This window comes from Onychostruthus taczanowskii, unplaced genomic scaffold (assembly GCF_017590055.1).
Source record: "Onychostruthus taczanowskii isolate IOZ18803 unplaced genomic scaffold, ASM1759005v1 scaffold30, whole genome shotgun sequence".
Lineage (NCBI taxonomy): Eukaryota > Metazoa > Chordata > Aves > Passeriformes > Passeridae > Onychostruthus > Onychostruthus taczanowskii.
The window spans coordinates 6,750,967-6,768,384 of NW_024500350.1; the positions used below are offsets into that span (position 1 = coordinate 6,750,967).

At 47.3% G+C, this 17,418-nt stretch overlaps 1 protein-coding gene across 2 annotated transcripts in view; it reads left to right on the forward strand.

The window, feature by feature from the left end:
• MAP2K6 (mitogen-activated protein kinase kinase 6) overlaps nt 1-17,418 on the forward strand; it is a 56,217-nt gene that overhangs the window by 17,806 nt on the left and 20,993 nt on the right. For both annotated transcript variants that reach the window (XR_005953002.1, XM_041408986.1), the window contains exons 2-7: nt 7,786-7,852; nt 8,766-8,814; nt 12,730-12,843; nt 15,425-15,544; nt 16,076-16,192; nt 16,628-16,679. Coding sequence is in view for 1 of the 2 variants with exons in the window: in XM_041408986.1 (XP_041264920.1) it covers nt 7,786-7,852; nt 8,766-8,814; nt 12,730-12,843; nt 15,425-15,544; nt 16,076-16,192; nt 16,628-16,679 (519 nt within the window). In the remaining variant the exon portion in view is untranslated. The remainder of the gene's footprint in view (nt 1-7,785; nt 7,853-8,765; nt 8,815-12,729; nt 12,844-15,424; nt 15,545-16,075; nt 16,193-16,627; nt 16,680-17,418) is intronic.

The following is a 17,418-nucleotide window of genomic DNA, read 5'->3' on the forward strand; positions in this document are numbered from 1 at the left end:
GGGTGCTGGGACAGGAAAGGGTGCTGGGACAGGGATGGGTGCTGGGACAGGGATGGGTGCTGGGGACAGGGGTGGGTGCTGGGGACAGGGATGGGTGCTGGTGCACATCTGGATGCTGGGACACATCTGGGTGCTGGTACACAGACAGATGCTGGGACACATCTGGGTATTGGACACATCTGGGTGCTGGGACACAGGGGCTGGGCATGGCCACCCTTGGGACAGGACAGTGCCTTGCATCCCCACATTCCCTGTGGGTGCTGATGGTGTCGTGGGGAGTTGGGGATCAGCTGGTGCATGGTCAGTGGGGCAGCTGTGCCCAGGCTGTGCCAGGCTGTGCTCTTCCCTTCAGGAGCCTTGGGAATTTAAATGGGATGCCAGTGCAGCATCCTCTGCTCCTGTGGTGTGCCAATGTTCCAGGGTTTCCTGCTGTGCTCTCCTTCTGGTACATGTTGGAAAAATTCACCACAGCCATGTAAATGCTCTTGCCTTTCCTGCTGCCTGACCCAAAATATGACTCCTAAAGACAGAAAGGAAAATAAATAGTGCTTTAATTCAGACACTGAGGTGTGAGTTGCAGTGTGGACACCGTGGGGCCGTGATGTGCTCAGAGCTGGATGTGCCAGCGGCCACCAGCTGTGCCAGCAGCTCCATGGCATCCAAAGCAGAGGAGGAAAGCCTGGAGCTGGGAGCCACCTTGGCCCAGGACCGTGGCAGGCTCAGCTCCATTCCCCAGGCAGCCCAGAAATGTTGTTAAGGAAACACATCTCAAGTTTGCCGTTTCCAAGGAGTTGTCGCAAACAGCCTTGAGGCAAGACACAGATAAAGGAGGTGTAGGAAATGTCCCTGTCCTGCACCATCATCCCTGGAGCATCTCCATTTGCTTCCAACACATCCAGTTGCAGTGATGGAAGAGCAGCCAGTGGCACTTGGCCACTTTCTGGCAGGGCTAAGGAGAGAGCAGCATCCTCAGGTTTCAAGGAGAAAAATAAAGCACAAATCCACCTCATCCCATCCCTTGGCTTTTGGTTGAAACTTCTACAGCTTTTAAACATCTCTTACATATTAAATTCTTTTTGTGGCTTAATGAGGGTTCCTAAAGCAGATTTTCAGACTTCTTTTCTGTATCATTGGTGCTTACATGAACACCTGGCTTGGCACACAACCCACCACGGGGGCAGAAGGGGTGAGAGAACTTCCCTCGTGCCTCCTCACCATGGTCACCAAACCACTGTCACCAGCACCCGCCTCCCTGTCACCTGCAGCTCCATCCCACAGGCATTTTAATCCAAAATCCATTGCCTGGTTCCATACTTGGGCTGCCCAGAGGGCAAATTTCAAAGGGTTTCACCCATTTGGAGCCTGTGGGAGGAAGGTGGTGGTGCAGGAACCACTGTGGAGATGCCACATGGGGGGGACACGTGGGGATGTGGCTGCAAAACCCACCACAAGTGGCTGCTTGAGGAATGCACCCCCTTTTGTGTTCTCTTTGAGGGTGGATTTCCACTTCAGCTGGAGTGGAGCCAGGAGTCCTGGTACAGCTCCAGCAGCAGGGCTTCTCCTCGTTCCATTTCAGCTGGAGTGGAGCCAGGAGGAGTCCTGGTACAGCTCCAGCAGCAGGGCTTCTCCTCAGGCCCACTCATTGAGAATAGACTTTGTTATCTCTGTGTATTTTAATTTTTCAGCTGGGCAGGGAGCCCTGGGCTGTGCTCATGGGCCTTGTTTAGTCTGGAGTGGGCAGTGTTTGACTGTGGGGACACCAGGAATGCTCCTCTCACACTGGGCTGGGATGTCCCCACGTGGGGGAGGAGAATTTAATTCCTTGGGGGAGAGACCTGGGCAGGATTAAAGGCTTCAAACCTTGAGCACTGGGGAGTGGTGACAGGAGTGAAGGAGAAGGACAAATCCATCCCCAGCCCTCAGACTGTGCCAGGATGGTCTGTGTGACAGCCATAACAATTCACAAATATAAATAATGAACCCATGAGATTATTTGTAATACTTGTTAAAAATATTTTTTCACTTCTTTGGTCATTTTTTCAAAATATTTTTAAATACAAGGTTGCTACACCTACAGTAGCAGTTGCTCCAGGTGACCTTCTCTGTCCTATCTCAGAGTTTGTGTCCAGTAATTTCTCAGAGATTTGGATATTTCCAGGTGTCCTGCAAGGCTTAAAATTCTCTTTGGCAGCATCACACCACCATTGTTGCTGAAATGTGGGCTGGAGCAGAGCTGTGGATGAAAGAAGCCCTTTGCACTTGCACACCAAGGCTTTGCATGAGGAGCTCTCTCCTGCTCAGCATTTCCAGGGTGGCTGGGACACAAAAGAAATATTCTTAATTCCTTGGTTTTGCCAGAACCATCTGTGTTGGGAGTTTTGCCCCTGAGCCATGGCCGTGGGTCCTGTCCCTCTGCAAAGTGGCACTTCAGGATCAGGCCAGACTTTGGCTGTGGAGCCTTGGGAGCTGCCCATGAGCTGCCAAAACTCACTTTTCTTCCATGGAAACCCACCAAACATCCCCAGGTTGCCCTCATTTTTGGGGTGGGAGTTTGCTCACATAAAGAGTACAGTTGATAGGGGAAAACCAGATCATTTAGCTTTCAAAACCTTCCAAGAAATCACACAAAAAAATCCTTGGGAGAGACAGGAATCGTAAATGAGCCACTTTTATCTCCTTAAAAATGGGAGAAAGAGGCATTTCCTGCCTGTGAAATTTTACCAGCAAGTTATAAGCCTAAGAGTGTTGTTTGAAAGGAAATGTTGCTACATGGCTATTGAACACATTTTTAATAATAAATTGTGGTGAAAACAGAACTAGTTAATATCCTTTGAAGGAAATAGGAGCTTTTTGTGGCAAGGAACCATTTATTTTGGATTATATCATAAAAAGGTTTTGACTGCAGTGAAAAGTCTGGAGACTGGGATTTTCCTTCAGAAGTCAAAGTTTATTTTCTGTTACAGCCCATGTGGGCAGCAAATTCCTCTGTCTTCCCTTTCTTTGTTATTCTCTGTTCTTTTCACTGTGAAATGTTGAAGTTTCCTTTTTCAATATTGCTATTTAATTGAGGGGGGTTAACAGCATCCATCCCTGTGCTCTGTCAGTGGGAAGAGGTTAAGGAGCCCCTTGGAATTGTCCTTTCTCCCCTCCCTCAGGAACTGGCTTTAAGACCTTCACAGGGAAGTGTTTGATGTGTTTTCATTGGGTCAGGGTTTCTTTTTCCTGTTGCAGTTTTGCTCTCAGCCTTGGTTTGCTTCTCGGGGTTGGTTGGGCCCTGCAGGAGCCGTGGGGTCGGTGCTGGGCCACGGGAGCTCCCAGGGATGCTGCAGCCAAGTGCTGGCATCAGAACCCAAAATCAGGGAATCTTTAAGGGTGGGAAAGCTCTCCAAGCTCACTGAATGCAAACATTAACCCAGCACTTCCAAGGCCACCACTAAACCACATCCCCACGTGCCACATCTGTTCAGGGATGGTGATGCCACCACTGCCCTGGGTCCTCTCCCAGTGCTTGGCCACCCTTTGGGTGAAGAAATTCCTCCTCATTTCTAATCTGAACCTCTCCAGGCACAACTTGAGGCTGTTTCCTCTCATCCTGAGAGGGAACTTGCAGGAAAGAACTGGTAGGAAACTTGCTTTGTAAAGGTGGCACCTTCTTCAGCACCAGGTTCAGTATTTACTGTGAGTGTTTGTTTTTTTTTTTTTTTTCTAAAATAAAGTAGATTTAAGCTTCACCAATACCTCAGTATTTACTGCGAGGTTTTTTGTCTTTTGCTAAAATAAAGTAGATTTAAGCTTCTGCTTAATGTCAGATAACCTGGAAGTTTTGTTTATCAAAACTGGATTCTGGAGATGTCTCCCAGCATCACTGTAAACCAGGCTTGGTTGTTTCTGCCTCAATTATTCTTAAAACTTGGCTTTTGAGTCAAGTGCTTGTGGATGTCTCCATGTGCCAAATTGCAGGGAGAGCTCTCAAATGAGCTTTAGCTTGAAGGCTCAGGGGCCAGCAAGGCTCCAGGGGTTGTTTACACAGAAAATTCATTTTTTTTGGGTGCTGGGGAGCAGATGCACGATCCCATCTGCTGAGCCACCAGCAGAACCTTCTGCAGAAGGAGCCACATTTAGACTTGGAGCTGAGTGTGGTGGTTCACTGGGGCTTTCCTTATTTGCAGATCCCAGGGGATTGCAGTAAATCCGCTCTGCAGTGCTGGGTTGTGCCCCAGGCTGGAGCCCTGTGCTGTTATTTCTGTGTCTGAAGCACCTGGAGCACCTGGTGCCTGCCATGGGTGGCTTTTATCTTTCAATCCCTGAGCTGGGGACTCCTTCATTGAATCACCTGCTTTTCTCAGATTTGCAATCTCCAAAAGCTCAGTTTCTGTGTCAGATGGGGCTGACAGGGGCCACAAGCGACACAGACCGGCAGATAAACACACACGGTGGTTTTGTCCAGGAAACAAAGCTAAAAATAGTAATGATTCATAAAAACACTCTGGAAAATGCTGGTTTTCTGGTGCATGGAACAGGTACCATCCAATTTTGTGTGTTATTAAGCTGCCCCCACGTTTGGAGCTCCTGTGCAGATGATTTTAATACTCCCCAAGCCGATGTCTGCTCTGGCAAACTGGGGGATTTTATTTTGACAGACACTTGCTTGGCAATTCCTATTGAACAGAACTGATCTTGAGACTTCCAATTATTCTTTTCCTTTTAAAAAAAAAAGCATTTAAAGTGTGTTTGTTTGAGGAGAAAGTCAGTGGTGTGAGCTGGACTTAATGCTGGAGTGAAGGGAGATCCTGGTTCCTGCAGCCTGCTGGGGTGGTTCTGCTGCTTATTTTGGTTTTAAAGCAGTGCCATGCTCAGGATTGCTGCTGCTTCCTGCAAACCACTCACAGACCTTGGCCCCAGAGGCTCGGAGAGATGAGTGCTTTGCATGTTGGAACAAAAGGAGCTCAGAAATTTGGCCTGATCCAGTTAAAAGCCATGAAATTGCCTGATTTCAGCCCAGAATTATTAAATAACCACAAAGCTAGCACATCCCCCCCTCTATCCACACACCTCTGCTGCAGGTGCAAGTCCTGGCCATGGCAATTCCCATTTCCCAATCCTCCTCCTGGTGCCATCATGAAATCCATGTCTTATTCAAGCTACTGTTGTTGCTTTCTGCTTTCTTGAAAAGAAAACCCCAAAGAATGTTAAACTCTGCCTGTGCCTTGGCAGCTCCAAGGCATGGACAGATTGTGCTTCAAAAAAATGGCAAAGCTTCAAAATATTGTGTTCTGTGAAGAGGAGACAAGGAAAATAAACTGCCCAAAATGCAGATTTTATTTCCCTAGGAAGAAAGGCTTTTAATGTTTATTTGGGTTTGCTTTTTGCTCCCTGGTTCTGCTGACACCACTCGTGAACCAAGATAAGATTCAACGCTGCACAGCCTGTTCTGGGTCCAGTTCAAATCACCTTCATTTCCAGCTGGTTCATTTTCTCCCTCCCCCAGCAGGTTCCTGAGCCTCAGGGACAGCACACGGGGTGGTGCAAGCAAAGCTTGGAGGATAAAATGGAAAAAAGGGAATAACAGAGCAAATTTGTGCCTGTTTCTTGTTGGATTTTGGTCATGCCAGTGTGACTGCAACAGAATGAATCCTTGGGGTTTGCCAGGAGGAGCTGCTGAGTGTTCACAGGGACAGTTCAGCCCTAAAAGAAGCAGTCAGTTCCTCCCTAGGCACTTTGGTGGATTTTTGTGTCTTCTTTTCCACGTGCAAAATCAGTTTGAAGATGCTTTTCCTGTGCCTGTGTCGTTTCCTTGAGGATGCAGTGAGGTGGCTGGGATGGCAGCCTGGGAAATGCCAGAGGAGCAGGGAATTTGTTTGCCTGCACTGCCAGACCTGTATTTTTGATTCCTTTTTTTGGCTAACGTGCCAGCATCCAGAACAGCCCTCCCATTTAACATCCCACAGGTCTGAGGTGCACCTGGCACAGCTTGGGTTGGAGAGGGAATCTGGAGCTCCTCACTTCTACCTCCTGGATACAGCCAAAAAAATGGAATGAAAAGGGTCAAAGAGCTGCTCTGCTCGCTGTAGGAATTCCTCCACTGGTTTTTAGAATCATTTTTGCTTCCCTACACACCAGCTTTTACTTTTTGGGAAAACTCAGAGCTGTGCTTTGTGCTCTCCATGACCTTGCTGCTTTTATTTTGCTTTTCCTGTGTGAACTTGGGAGCTCCTGGGAGCAGAGAACTGGCATTTTTTTTCCCATTTTTTTTCCTGTGTGCATTCACAGCTCTGTTGATTTCTAATCCCAGCAGTGAGTGTGCAGGGGTTTCCAATAAATGCTGTTCCCATGAGGTGTCAGCTGGGTTCTTGCAGCCTGCCCCATCCTAGCATGACTTTATCAAAAGGAGAGAGCAAGATCCCATCTTTTGGAGCAGATGAAGAAAAAAAATACTAAAAAAAACCATCAAAAACCCACTAAAAATAAAAAAAAACCCAAAAAACCAAACCACCAAAACCCCAAACCCAAACAAAAAAAAAAACAAACTTAAAAAAAACCCCAAACAAAAACAAAACAAAAAAAACCCCAACACCAACAACAGCAACAAAATAACTCCAAAACCAAAACACTAAAAGAAAAAAAAAAAAAAAAAAACAAAAAAAACCCCAACAACAACAACAGCAACAAAATAACTCCAAAACCAAAACACTAAAAAAAAAAAAAAAAAAAAAAAAAGCTAATCTGAATTGATTAATTGATTCATACAGGTCATTTTCCATCCTGGGTGCCTGCCCTTTGATCCAGCACCCCTGTGGCACTGGGATGCACAGGCATCTATTGATGTGTCAAAAGGAAAAAAAAATTCACACATGTATAGGTGAAGTTTGAGAGAGAGGGTTGGGAACAGAGAGTAAAACTCCTGCTTAAAAAAAAAAGAGTATTTAATAGAAATTGTTAGACTTAAAATGCTGAATATCTCAGTTAGATGTTTGTGCCTTTTTTGGGGGGATGAACAGGGATTTTCTTACCCAGCCAAGCAGGCAGATGTTTCCCTTGGGGTTTGGTGCCAGGAGTGATGTTTCCAGGTTGTTTTCTCCCATGCTGAAATGGGGCTGGATCTGTGCAGTCCTAAAAAGCTTCTTGTGTTTCTCTGCTCTGCCTGGCTCTCGTGGCTGCTGCTTTGGAGCCCCTTTCCAGGAGAGCTGCAGCTGAGCTGCCTCGGATCTTGAGCTGCATCCAGCTCAGAAAAGCTTGGCTGGTCAGTGTGAATAGAAACAAATGCCTCTGAAGCCTCCAAACTTGAATTTTGCTTTATTTTTGCTGGGTTTGCATAACTTGAGTGACCAGGAGATGAAACGTGCAGTTAAACAGAATCACAATCTGCACCTTCAGATGCAATTTTCAGAAGATGTTTCTTCCTGCCAGGGTTTGAAGTTCTGTATCTGGAATGGTTTTAAATCTGAGAAGTGTTTGAAGGGATCCTGTGTGTGTAGAAGGAGAAATACCTTTCCCTTTGCATGTTCTCCTGGCCTGCCTTTGCCAGAGCTCTTGCCCGTTTTCTGGACCAAGCTGGCAGGCAGAGCTTGCAGGTTTTAATGAACCCTGCTGAACAAAGGCACTTTATGTTTGAACTCTGTGCCCTGAGTCTGCCCCACCAGCCTGGCTGGGCATTTCTGTTAAATGAGCTCAACAAATATAGACAAGCTGTGTTTTGCAAATTAACCCCAAACAAATCATACCAAACAACAACAACAACAACCAAAAAGTGCCTTTCTTTAACTCTGCCTCTCTCTTGTTTCACAGGCAAGAAGAGAAACCCTGGGCTGAAAATTCCTAAAGAAGCATTTGAGCAACCACAGACAAGCTCCACGTAAGTCTGCAAGCGCTGGGGCAGAATGAAAAGCAAACCACGAAGCCCAGCTGCCTCCCAGCCTTGGCTGGCACCTGGCAGGGGCCAGGCTGGATGGAGCTTGGAGCACCCTGGGATAGTGGAAGTTGTCCCTACCCATGGCAGGGAGTGGAATTAAATTAAATTATATTTAATGTCCAACCCAAATTATTCTGGGATTCTGTGATAATTTCACAACCCTTGATTTTCCAGGGGGTCTCAGCCCCATCTGAGATTCATCATTCAGCCTCATGTGCTGCTGGGTGATGCAGTAAAAGATAAAAAGATAAAGAGCAGAAGAAAAATATTTAAAAAAAAAGATAAAAACCAGAATGGACCCCCAGTTTCCACTGGTGTGACACTTTGGCCACCAGTTTGAGCAGCAGGCATTTGGTCAAGGCATGAAACTCATCCCCTTCCCTACCTACCTCATCCCCTTCCTCATCCCCTTCCCTACTCAGTCTTGCAGAAGGAATGTCTGTTTTTAAGGCCCTTTGTGCAACTCCAGCCTGCTTGGCCTTCTTTGCTTCTGTGGACTGAGTGTTTTTAGCCTGTCAACCTGTGCTGTGTGACTGAGGTGATGATTTACAGCAGGTTTGGATCTTCCTGCCCATTTAATCCACTTTTCCTGCAGGCTGGCAGAGATTTGGTGCTTGCCACCTGCCTTGATTTCACAGTGAATCCCTCTGGGATCCTGCAGGAGCAGGCTGGGTGTGAGAAATGCCAATTCCAGTCACTTTTTTCCTTTTTTTAAGGGTGACTGTGGATCTGTTGATCCTGCAGAGCCAGGAGGCTGCTCAGGGCTGCAGGGAAGGTGTGAGGGCATGGCTTGGGGGTTGGAAAATTGACCTTTGTAGGAATATTTCAAATATTTTCCTTTTTTTTTTTTGGGCAGGCCACCCAGAGATCTGGACTCCAAAGCCTGCATCTCTATTGGTGAGGAGGTAAGACTGAGAGACCTCTTGGACCAGAGACCACCCTGGGCTGGCTGCTTGTGGGATTGCTTCACTTCAACCCCCCTAAAAAAGGCAGAGAATTAAATACCAGCTGTTACAATTAACATTAACAGGCCATTTTACCTGAAAGAAAAAGCAGTTGCTGGAGGAATAAAAGCTGAGAAGATCCACCTTGGGAGCTCCTGAGCTCTGGGGGCTTGTGAGCCACGTGCAGGCAGAAAAATCAAAGTGGCACCTGGTGTTTGTGCTCCTGCAGCCAGGGCTGTGTGGGTGGGAGCCCAGCGTGGCCCCGTGGGCAGCTGGAGCTGCTGTTGGCACTGCCCTGCTGAGTGTGCCCCCAGCACTCACCCTCTGCCTCCCATGGCACGTGGGCTCCCTTCATATTTTCCACCATGGAAATTCCTTCCTTGCTGCACTGAGGTGCAGCTAATCCCCTGGAAATTATCATTATCGAGCAAGGGGGTTGCTGACAGGGTTGTTTTACTCTCCTCTGCAGTTCCTTTGCTGATTTAAGGCCTTCACCCAAAATATTTCTCTTTGTTAATGTTGAAAGTCATCTCCTAAGGAGCTGAACTCAGGGTACATGTTCCTGCTCTGGAAACAAATCATTCTGGCAGCATGGAAACCAATCCACCTGGATTAAAAACATATCAGGGAAAAAATCAAACCCCAGGACAGCTATTTTGATAGGAGGAAAAGGTAGAGCAGAATTCAAAAAGCACTTTAAAGCTGGACAATAAATGTATGAAGTGCAAAAGATAGGCCTTGGTGTCAGTGAGGTAATTTATGCAGTGAAGTGCTAATCCAGTTGTGGTTTAAAATGCCTGATTTTGGAGGCTTTCCTTTCATTTTGGATTTTGTATTTGCAGCAGGGGCTGGGAGGTGGAAACATGGTGCAGTAGGGAGGCAGAGCAAATTCCTGCTCCAAGAAAATCACCTGTCCCCTGCTGTCCCAGGGATGAGGGAAGGCTCCAGGGCTCCCAAAAGGCTCCAGGCAGGAGCAGTGAGGCCAGGCTGGATGGTGCAGAGTGATGGTGCACTGAACCCCAGTGACAGCCCCAGAGGGAACCCCAAACCCCAGTGACAGCCCCAAAGGGAACCTCAAACCCCACTGACAGCCCCAAAGAGAACCTCAAACCCCACTGACAGCCCCAAAGGGAACCCCAGTCATACCCCCTAGAGAGGAACTCCACTGACAGCCCCAGAGGGAACCCCAAACCCCAGTGACAGCCCCAAAGGGAACCTCAAACCCCACTGACAGCCCCAGAGGGAACCTCAAACCCCACTGACAGCCCCAAAGAGAACCTCAAACCCCACTGACAGCCCCAAAGGGAACCCCAGTCATACCCCCTAGAGAGGAACTCCACTGACAGCCCCAGAGGGAACCCCAAACCCCAGTGACAGCCCCAGAGCCCAGGCTGCTCTCCAGGCACAGCTCTGTGGCTGTCTCCCAGGGACTGGCACGCCTTGGTTTGCATTTCCCATGGATCTGTGACCTGTTTATCCAGCCAGGCTCCTTTAGGGTGGGCACCAGCATTCCCACACTGCCCCAATCCCAAGGGAAAGCCACTTTCCCTCCTGTTCCTTTAAGCTCTGCTGCTGGTTTGAGGAGAGCACTGTTTTTGGAGAGGCTCCTGGTGAACAGGTCAGGCTCTCAGAGATGCCCAAATCTCTGCTGGGACTCCAAAATGGTACTCAGGGCTCCTTGTGCACATTCCCAGAGTGTCTCCCTGCTCTCTGTGGCATCCCCAGCTGCCTCAGTGTAGGCTGCAGGGTTTTTTCTGCTGTGCCAGCAAGAAGCCATGTGTGATTTTTCCCTGGGAATCAGTTCATCCTCACCCACTGCTGGGGACTGAGTGATGGGGTTGTGCTTGCAGCAAGCAGAGTGGCTGGGGATAGTGGCAGAGGCAGGCTTGAAACATCGAAAAATAATAATAATTATTATCATTATTATCAGCGTGGCTGCACAATATTGTGGCAGAAAGGAGAAGGGCAGGGATGCAGGGGCCATACAAATGATCTCTTTTGTAAAGGTAGGAGAAAATGATGATGGACAAAAGAAATTCTCCCTGATTTGAAAATCCAGCTGGTATTTGGCCCATCTGCAGGTCTGGAGAAATAAGCTTTTAAATACCTGGAGATGTTTCCGTGATTGTTTGGGGGCAGAAGAGGATGGAAATAAAATAAAACGGAATAAGACTGAAGGTGATTCCCTGGGGAGAAGCTGCTGTGGTGTTTTCTATCCCAGCCCTCATAGGATGGAGAGCTGAAAGTGCTGCCAGCTGAGGGTGGCTGGGAGGGACAAGAGAAGAGCCTGGAGTGACAGGACAAGAGGAAATGGATTCAAAAGAAAAAGAGTAGGGTTAGATGGATATTAGGAGGAAATTCTTTCCTGAAAGGGTGGGGAGGCCCTGGCACAGCTGGGGCTGCCCCTGGATCCCTGGCAGTGCCCAAGGCCAGGCTGGACAGGGCTGGGATCACCCTGGGACAGTGGAAGGTGTCCCTGCCATGGCAGGAAGATGAAGTGAGATTATCTTTAAGGTCCCTCTCACACAAACCATCCCATGATCCCAGCTCAGACCACTCTGTGATCCTGTGAGCCACGATTCCATGGCAGCTCAGAGCACTCTGTGATCCATGATTCCATGGCAGCTCAGAGCACTCTGTGATCCCCGATTCCATGGCAGCTCAGAGCACTCTATGATCCATGATTCCATGACTCCATGACTCCATGGCACCGGGCTGAGGCTGGGACAGACCATCCCATGAAGGAAGGGTCCTGCAGGGCCTGCCCTGCTCGGGATGCTCCTCAGCACAGAGGCACCAGATGGCCCCGGCGTTGTCCCTGCCACCCTTCCCCTGCTGGGGCTGGCATTTTGTGACACAGGCCACAGGCCACGTCCCCTCAGAGCTCACAGCCCCCACCCATGGTGCTGGCTGATCCTCCCTGCATTTTATATATATATATATATATATATATATGGATATATGCATATGTATGTATACATATTTACTTATTTATTTAAAATATGTGATATATATAATTTATCTATTAAATAATATAGTATTTAAGATATATACATGTAATATAAATATAAAATGTATATAGATATATAAATATGTATGTAAATTATAACAGTATTGAATATTATTTATTTGTTATTTTATTATTTATATAATATATATGTTATCTGTATAATATATCTATTAAGTATTATATTATTTAAAATATATAAATATTAAATAAATATGAATATAAAATTATATATATTATAGAAATTATATAACTATACTGCATATTATTATTTAATATGTGATACACATAATAGATATGTAATATATAAAATATAATTTGTCTATTAAATATTACATTATTTTAAAATATAAATATAAAATGGTATATAGATATATTAATATATTATATAAATTATATAACTATTGAATATTTTTTAAATTTACTATTTATTATTTATATAATAGATGTAATTTATATCTATATAAACTGCCAAGGCTGGGAATTTATCCCAGCTGGGGAGGGGATGCACAGCGGGGAGAGGATGTGCCAGCAGGGCTGCACTGGGGACAGCAGGGATGCACTGGGGGACAGCAGGGCTGTGCTTGGGGACAGCAGGGATGCACTGGGGACAGCAGGACTGCACTGGGGACAGCAGGGCTGTAATGAGGGACAGCAGGGATGCACTGGGGGCAGCAGGGCTGCACTGGGTGTCACAGCACAGCACAGCACAAACCCCCAGGGCCACTGCTGCCTTTAGGAATGCACTGGGGACAGCAGGGATGCACTGGGGACAGCAGGGCTGTGCTTGGGGACAGCAGGGCTGCACTGGGGGTCACAGCACAGCACAGCACAAACCCCCAGGGCCACTGCTGCCTTTTGTCCCACAGAACTTTGAGGTGAAGGCCGATGACCTGGAGCCCATCTCCGAGCTGGGACGAGGTGCGTACGGGGTGGTGGAGAAGATGCGGCACGTGCCCAGCGGGCAGATCATGGCAGTGAAGGTACAGTGAGCCTCGGGGGCTTCTGGCCTTTCTGGGGTGCTGGGCACTCTTGGATCCCCCTTGTTCCCTTGCTGACATTTTCTGCTTTCCTCATCCTCTTGCCACACGGGGAGGTTTGGGGTGTTGGACCAAGAAAAGGGGAGTGGTTTAAAAGCGGGGTGCTCCAGCGCTGTGGTGCATCAAACACATTGTTCACCTTTTCAACAATACTCCTGATTGCCTAGGATCCAATACAGCATCATTTCTAGTGCTGTAGGAGACTGGGACACTGGGAAATGCCCCTTTTCCAAAGCCATGGGGAACCCACGGGCTCTGGAGCCCTCTCTTGTGCCCAAAACCTGCTGATGGAACAGAACTGCACTCCAAAAATCCCAGCTTCCCACCAGCTCAGAATCTGATTTTGTGCTCCTTTCTCCTCTCCCAAGCCACTTCTTTCTTTTGGCTCTTGCACAAAGAGTGGTGTTTGCAGGCAAGAGCAAAACCACCATAATTTTTAAAATATACACATACATATAAATTACATATAAATTACACGTGTTAAATATACATACATATAAATTTATATATTATTTTCTGCTGTAGCCCCTCAGATTCTCTTCATAATTATAAAGAAGAATAAATCAAATTGCACAAGAGATTCTTCTTCATCTGGGACTTTTTCAGTCTCCTTGGAACAGGAAGCTTGTGTTGGGATTTTCACATTTTGCCTGCTATTCACAATATTCCTGTTTGCCTAGGATTCAATACACCGTAATTTTAAAAATATACATTTAAATTTATGTATTTTTTCTGCTGTAGCCCCTCAGATTCCTTTCATAATTATAAAGAAGAATATATCTAATTGCACAAGAGACTCTTCTTCATCTGGGACTTTCTCAGTCTCCTTGGAACAGGAAGTTTGTGTTGGGATTTTCACATTTTGCCTGCCGCAGTGGGATCTTGACTCATGGCAGGCTTGTAGATACTATCATGAAAAGTTTTCATAACAACAGCTTAGACTCATAAATTTGGAGATTAGGGAAATGGTCATGGGAAAAACTGTAGTTTGGGAAGGACCAGTTTTTGCTTGGCTGAATTTTAGTTTCCTTTCAGAGGAGGAGAAAAAGATCTGGAAGCTCTGAGCAAACTCTTTGCTCCTCACTTGTGGGTAGATTTTGCTGTGGGTGCTGGCTGGGCCAGGTCCCAGGACCCCTGTGCTCTACATTTGGTCTTTTTGTTTGCTTCGGGGTTCACCAAACTGCCAAAGGCCTCTCTGAAGGGATGGAGGATCTCAGCAGGGCGTGGTAGGAGCACTCAGGCTCTCTGTGGTGCTGAGCAGTTTGATTCTGGCCCATAAGTGACCTCGGGTGGCTTTGGGAGCCTGGAAGGTGTGTGTGACCTGTGTCTGCCCTGGAGACGTGTTTGGCAGCCAAGGGTCTCCAGGTATTTCACACCAAGGACATCTCTTCCTGGGACACTGGGAAATGCCCCTTTTCCAAAGCCATGGGGAACCCACGGGCTCTGGAGCCCTCTCTTGTGCCCAAAACCTGCTGATGGAACAGAACTGCACTCCAAAAATCCCAGCTTCCCACCAGCTCAGAATCTGATTTTGTGCTCCTTTCTCCTCTCCCAAGCCACTTCTTTCTTTTGGCTCTTGCACAAAGAGTGGTGTTTGCAGGCAAGAGCAAAACCACCAGTGGTGAGAACACCCCTGAGTGCTCACGCACCAAAACTTAAAATTAAACCCAGGATTTGATCTGACAGCTTGGAAAAGGCTTCCAAACTTGAGTACTAGAAGCGATAATGTGGATTTATAGTTTGAAGCAGAGACACATTAAGTTCAGAAGAAGAAAGTTTAGAGTTTTAGAGTTTAAGATACAGAAAAAATAAAAGTAGTTACAAAAGTGAACAATGGGTTTAGAATGCAGTACTGTAGGTTTGTATGTCATAACATGATTGACTAAGAAAGCTCACACTGCAGCATGAGTCCATAAGACGAAATATTGAAGGATTGGGTCATTATTGTATTTGCGGGGACCCTCGTGGCAGGAAGGAATCATGAATCTGACTTTATGTTCTTAGAAGGCTAATTTATTATTTTATGATACTATAGTATATTAAAGAATACTATATTATACTATACTGAAGAATGCAGAAAGGATACTTACACAATGCTAAAAAGATAATAATGCAAACTCGTGACTCTCTCCAGAGTCTGACACAGCTTGGCCCTGATTAGCTATTAAACAATAATAATTCACACCAAAAACCAATGGAACAATCACCTGTGGGTAAACAATCTCCAACCACATTCCAAAGGAGCAAAACACAGGTGAAGCAAATGAGATAAGAGTTGTTTTCCTTTTTCTCTGAGGCTTCTCAGCTTCCCAGGAGAAAAATCCTGGGTGAAGGGATTTTTCAGAAAATATGAATGTGACAGGTCAAAACCATAAATACCCTTGTAAATACCCTGTGGGTGCTGGGCTGGGGATGTGCCTGTGACAAAGGTGGTGACAGAGGGGTGGCATGAGGGGTGCTGGGAGGGCCCAGGTGTGGTGCCAAGGCCCTGGGGCAGCCAGCCCTGACCTGCTCTGTCTTGCAGCGGATCCGAGCCACGGTGAACAGCCAGGAGCAGAAGAGGCTGCTGATGGACCTGGATATCTCCATGAGGACAGTGGATTGTCCCTTCACTGTCACCTTTTATGGGGCACTCTTCCGAGAGGTGAGACTTCCTGGGGCTGAATTCCCACTCCTGCACTTCCTGCAGGTGCCAGGGGTTTAATTTCCACCTGGACACGGAGGTTTTAGTCCTGGCCTAAGGATGTGTCACTTACTGTGGCTGTGGGACAGCCTGGTCACAGCCTGGTCCCATAGCGTTAAAATTGCCCTGGCTTGGTTTCATCCACGTGGAAAGCTCTGAAAAGGAGGATTTATTGAAGAGCTTTAAGCACAGCTCTGCAGAGCTGAACTTTTCCTGGCTGGGCTTTGGGAGCCTCAGTTCCTGATAACTTTCTGGGCTCCTAAATCACCATGGCTCTGCTTTGGGAAGAGGACGCCCTAAATGGTAGGGAATGTGCACAGCACTGAATTCCAGAGCAGGGAAAAGAGGGCTCAGGACAGCTTTGAATGGGTTTTAAAAAACAAAAAAAAAAAGGGAAGGGGAAAGAGGAAAGGAAAGGGACAAAGGAAAAGGAGGCTGGAAGAAGAGATGTTTTGTTCAAATATCTGGATATCTGCTTGCTTTACTCTCCAGGGAGATGTGTGGATTTGCATGGAGCTGATGGATACCTCACTGGACAAATTCTACAAACATGTCATTGACAAAGGCCTGACGATTCCCGAGGACATCCTGGGGAAAATCGCAGTCTCTGTGAGTAGCAGCAGGGTGAGGAGGGCAGGGAAAGGGCTTTCTCTTCTAAGCCAGCTCCTACCTGACCTGAGCTCCCTGCTGTGTGGGCACCAGGAAGAGGGTGGTCCATGTGCCAGCCCATGTGGCCATTTCCATGCCTGGTCTGAAGTGGTGTTGTTTATAAGCCATCAATGAGCACATCCATACCCATGATGGAGAGCTGGCCCAGTGTGGGGTGTGGGGAGGCTCCTGCAGCTCCCTCCCCTTCTCATCAGGGTGCTGGAGCCCCCAGGAAGATCTCTGGGTACCCACCAACACCTCAGGCTGCTGGCAAGGTGCAGGACTCATGGGATGTGGTTTTCCTGCCCTCCTGATGGGTCTGGGGTGAAGCCAGGTATCACTTCCTCCTCCTTGTGGTGCTGCCAGCTGTGATTGACTCTGGATTTGTTGTTTCAGATTGTGAAAGCACTAGAACATCTCCATAGTAAGCTCTCCGTGATCCATCGAGGTGAGTGCCAGGCACACACTGCCCTGCTCTCAGCCTGCCAAGGGCTCCCAAAATACCCCAGATAAAGTCAGCCTTTGACAGCAGAAATACTCCGCAGCATCTCATGACTTTCAGCAAAACCCATGCAGAGGAGATAGTTGCTGTTTGCTCCTTAAAATCTGCCTGCTGCTCCCAGTGTTTCCCTGAAGGGGAGGAGGAGGGGCTGGCAGAGGAAGGGCTTTACCCAACCCATAATCTGAACCCTAACCCCCTGGTGTGCTTCATCAGCTGGGGGAAATTCAGTTTTTTTCCACTGACTTTGGAAAGCCTCAGAGCAGGCTGTGCCCAAGTTTGTTCCCCAGCTCCATGGCTCTGTGCTGATGTGCAGTGGGAGGGGATGTTGGAACCCTGGTGGCTGCTGAGAATTGGAGACTTTGTGTGCTGCCAGGCACTGACCCCCAGGAGAACACTGCACTGACCTGAGGCCCTGGAGAAGCTTCCAAAGGCTTCCAAAATGGAATGGTTGAACTGGGATTGTGGGTGTGGAGTTTGAAGAGAAGTGTGTAATATCACAGGGTGGAAAACTTAGAGTTTAAGGTTTTAGAATATAGTAATATATATAAAGTTTTATATATACAAAGTGTATAAGTTCTATATCTAGAACTCCACAAGGGATCTCCCTGCCAGCCTCATCCTCCTGCACTGCTCCAGCCATCCTCACCCCTTCCACGGGCTTCCCTGAGCACCAGTGCAGCAGAGC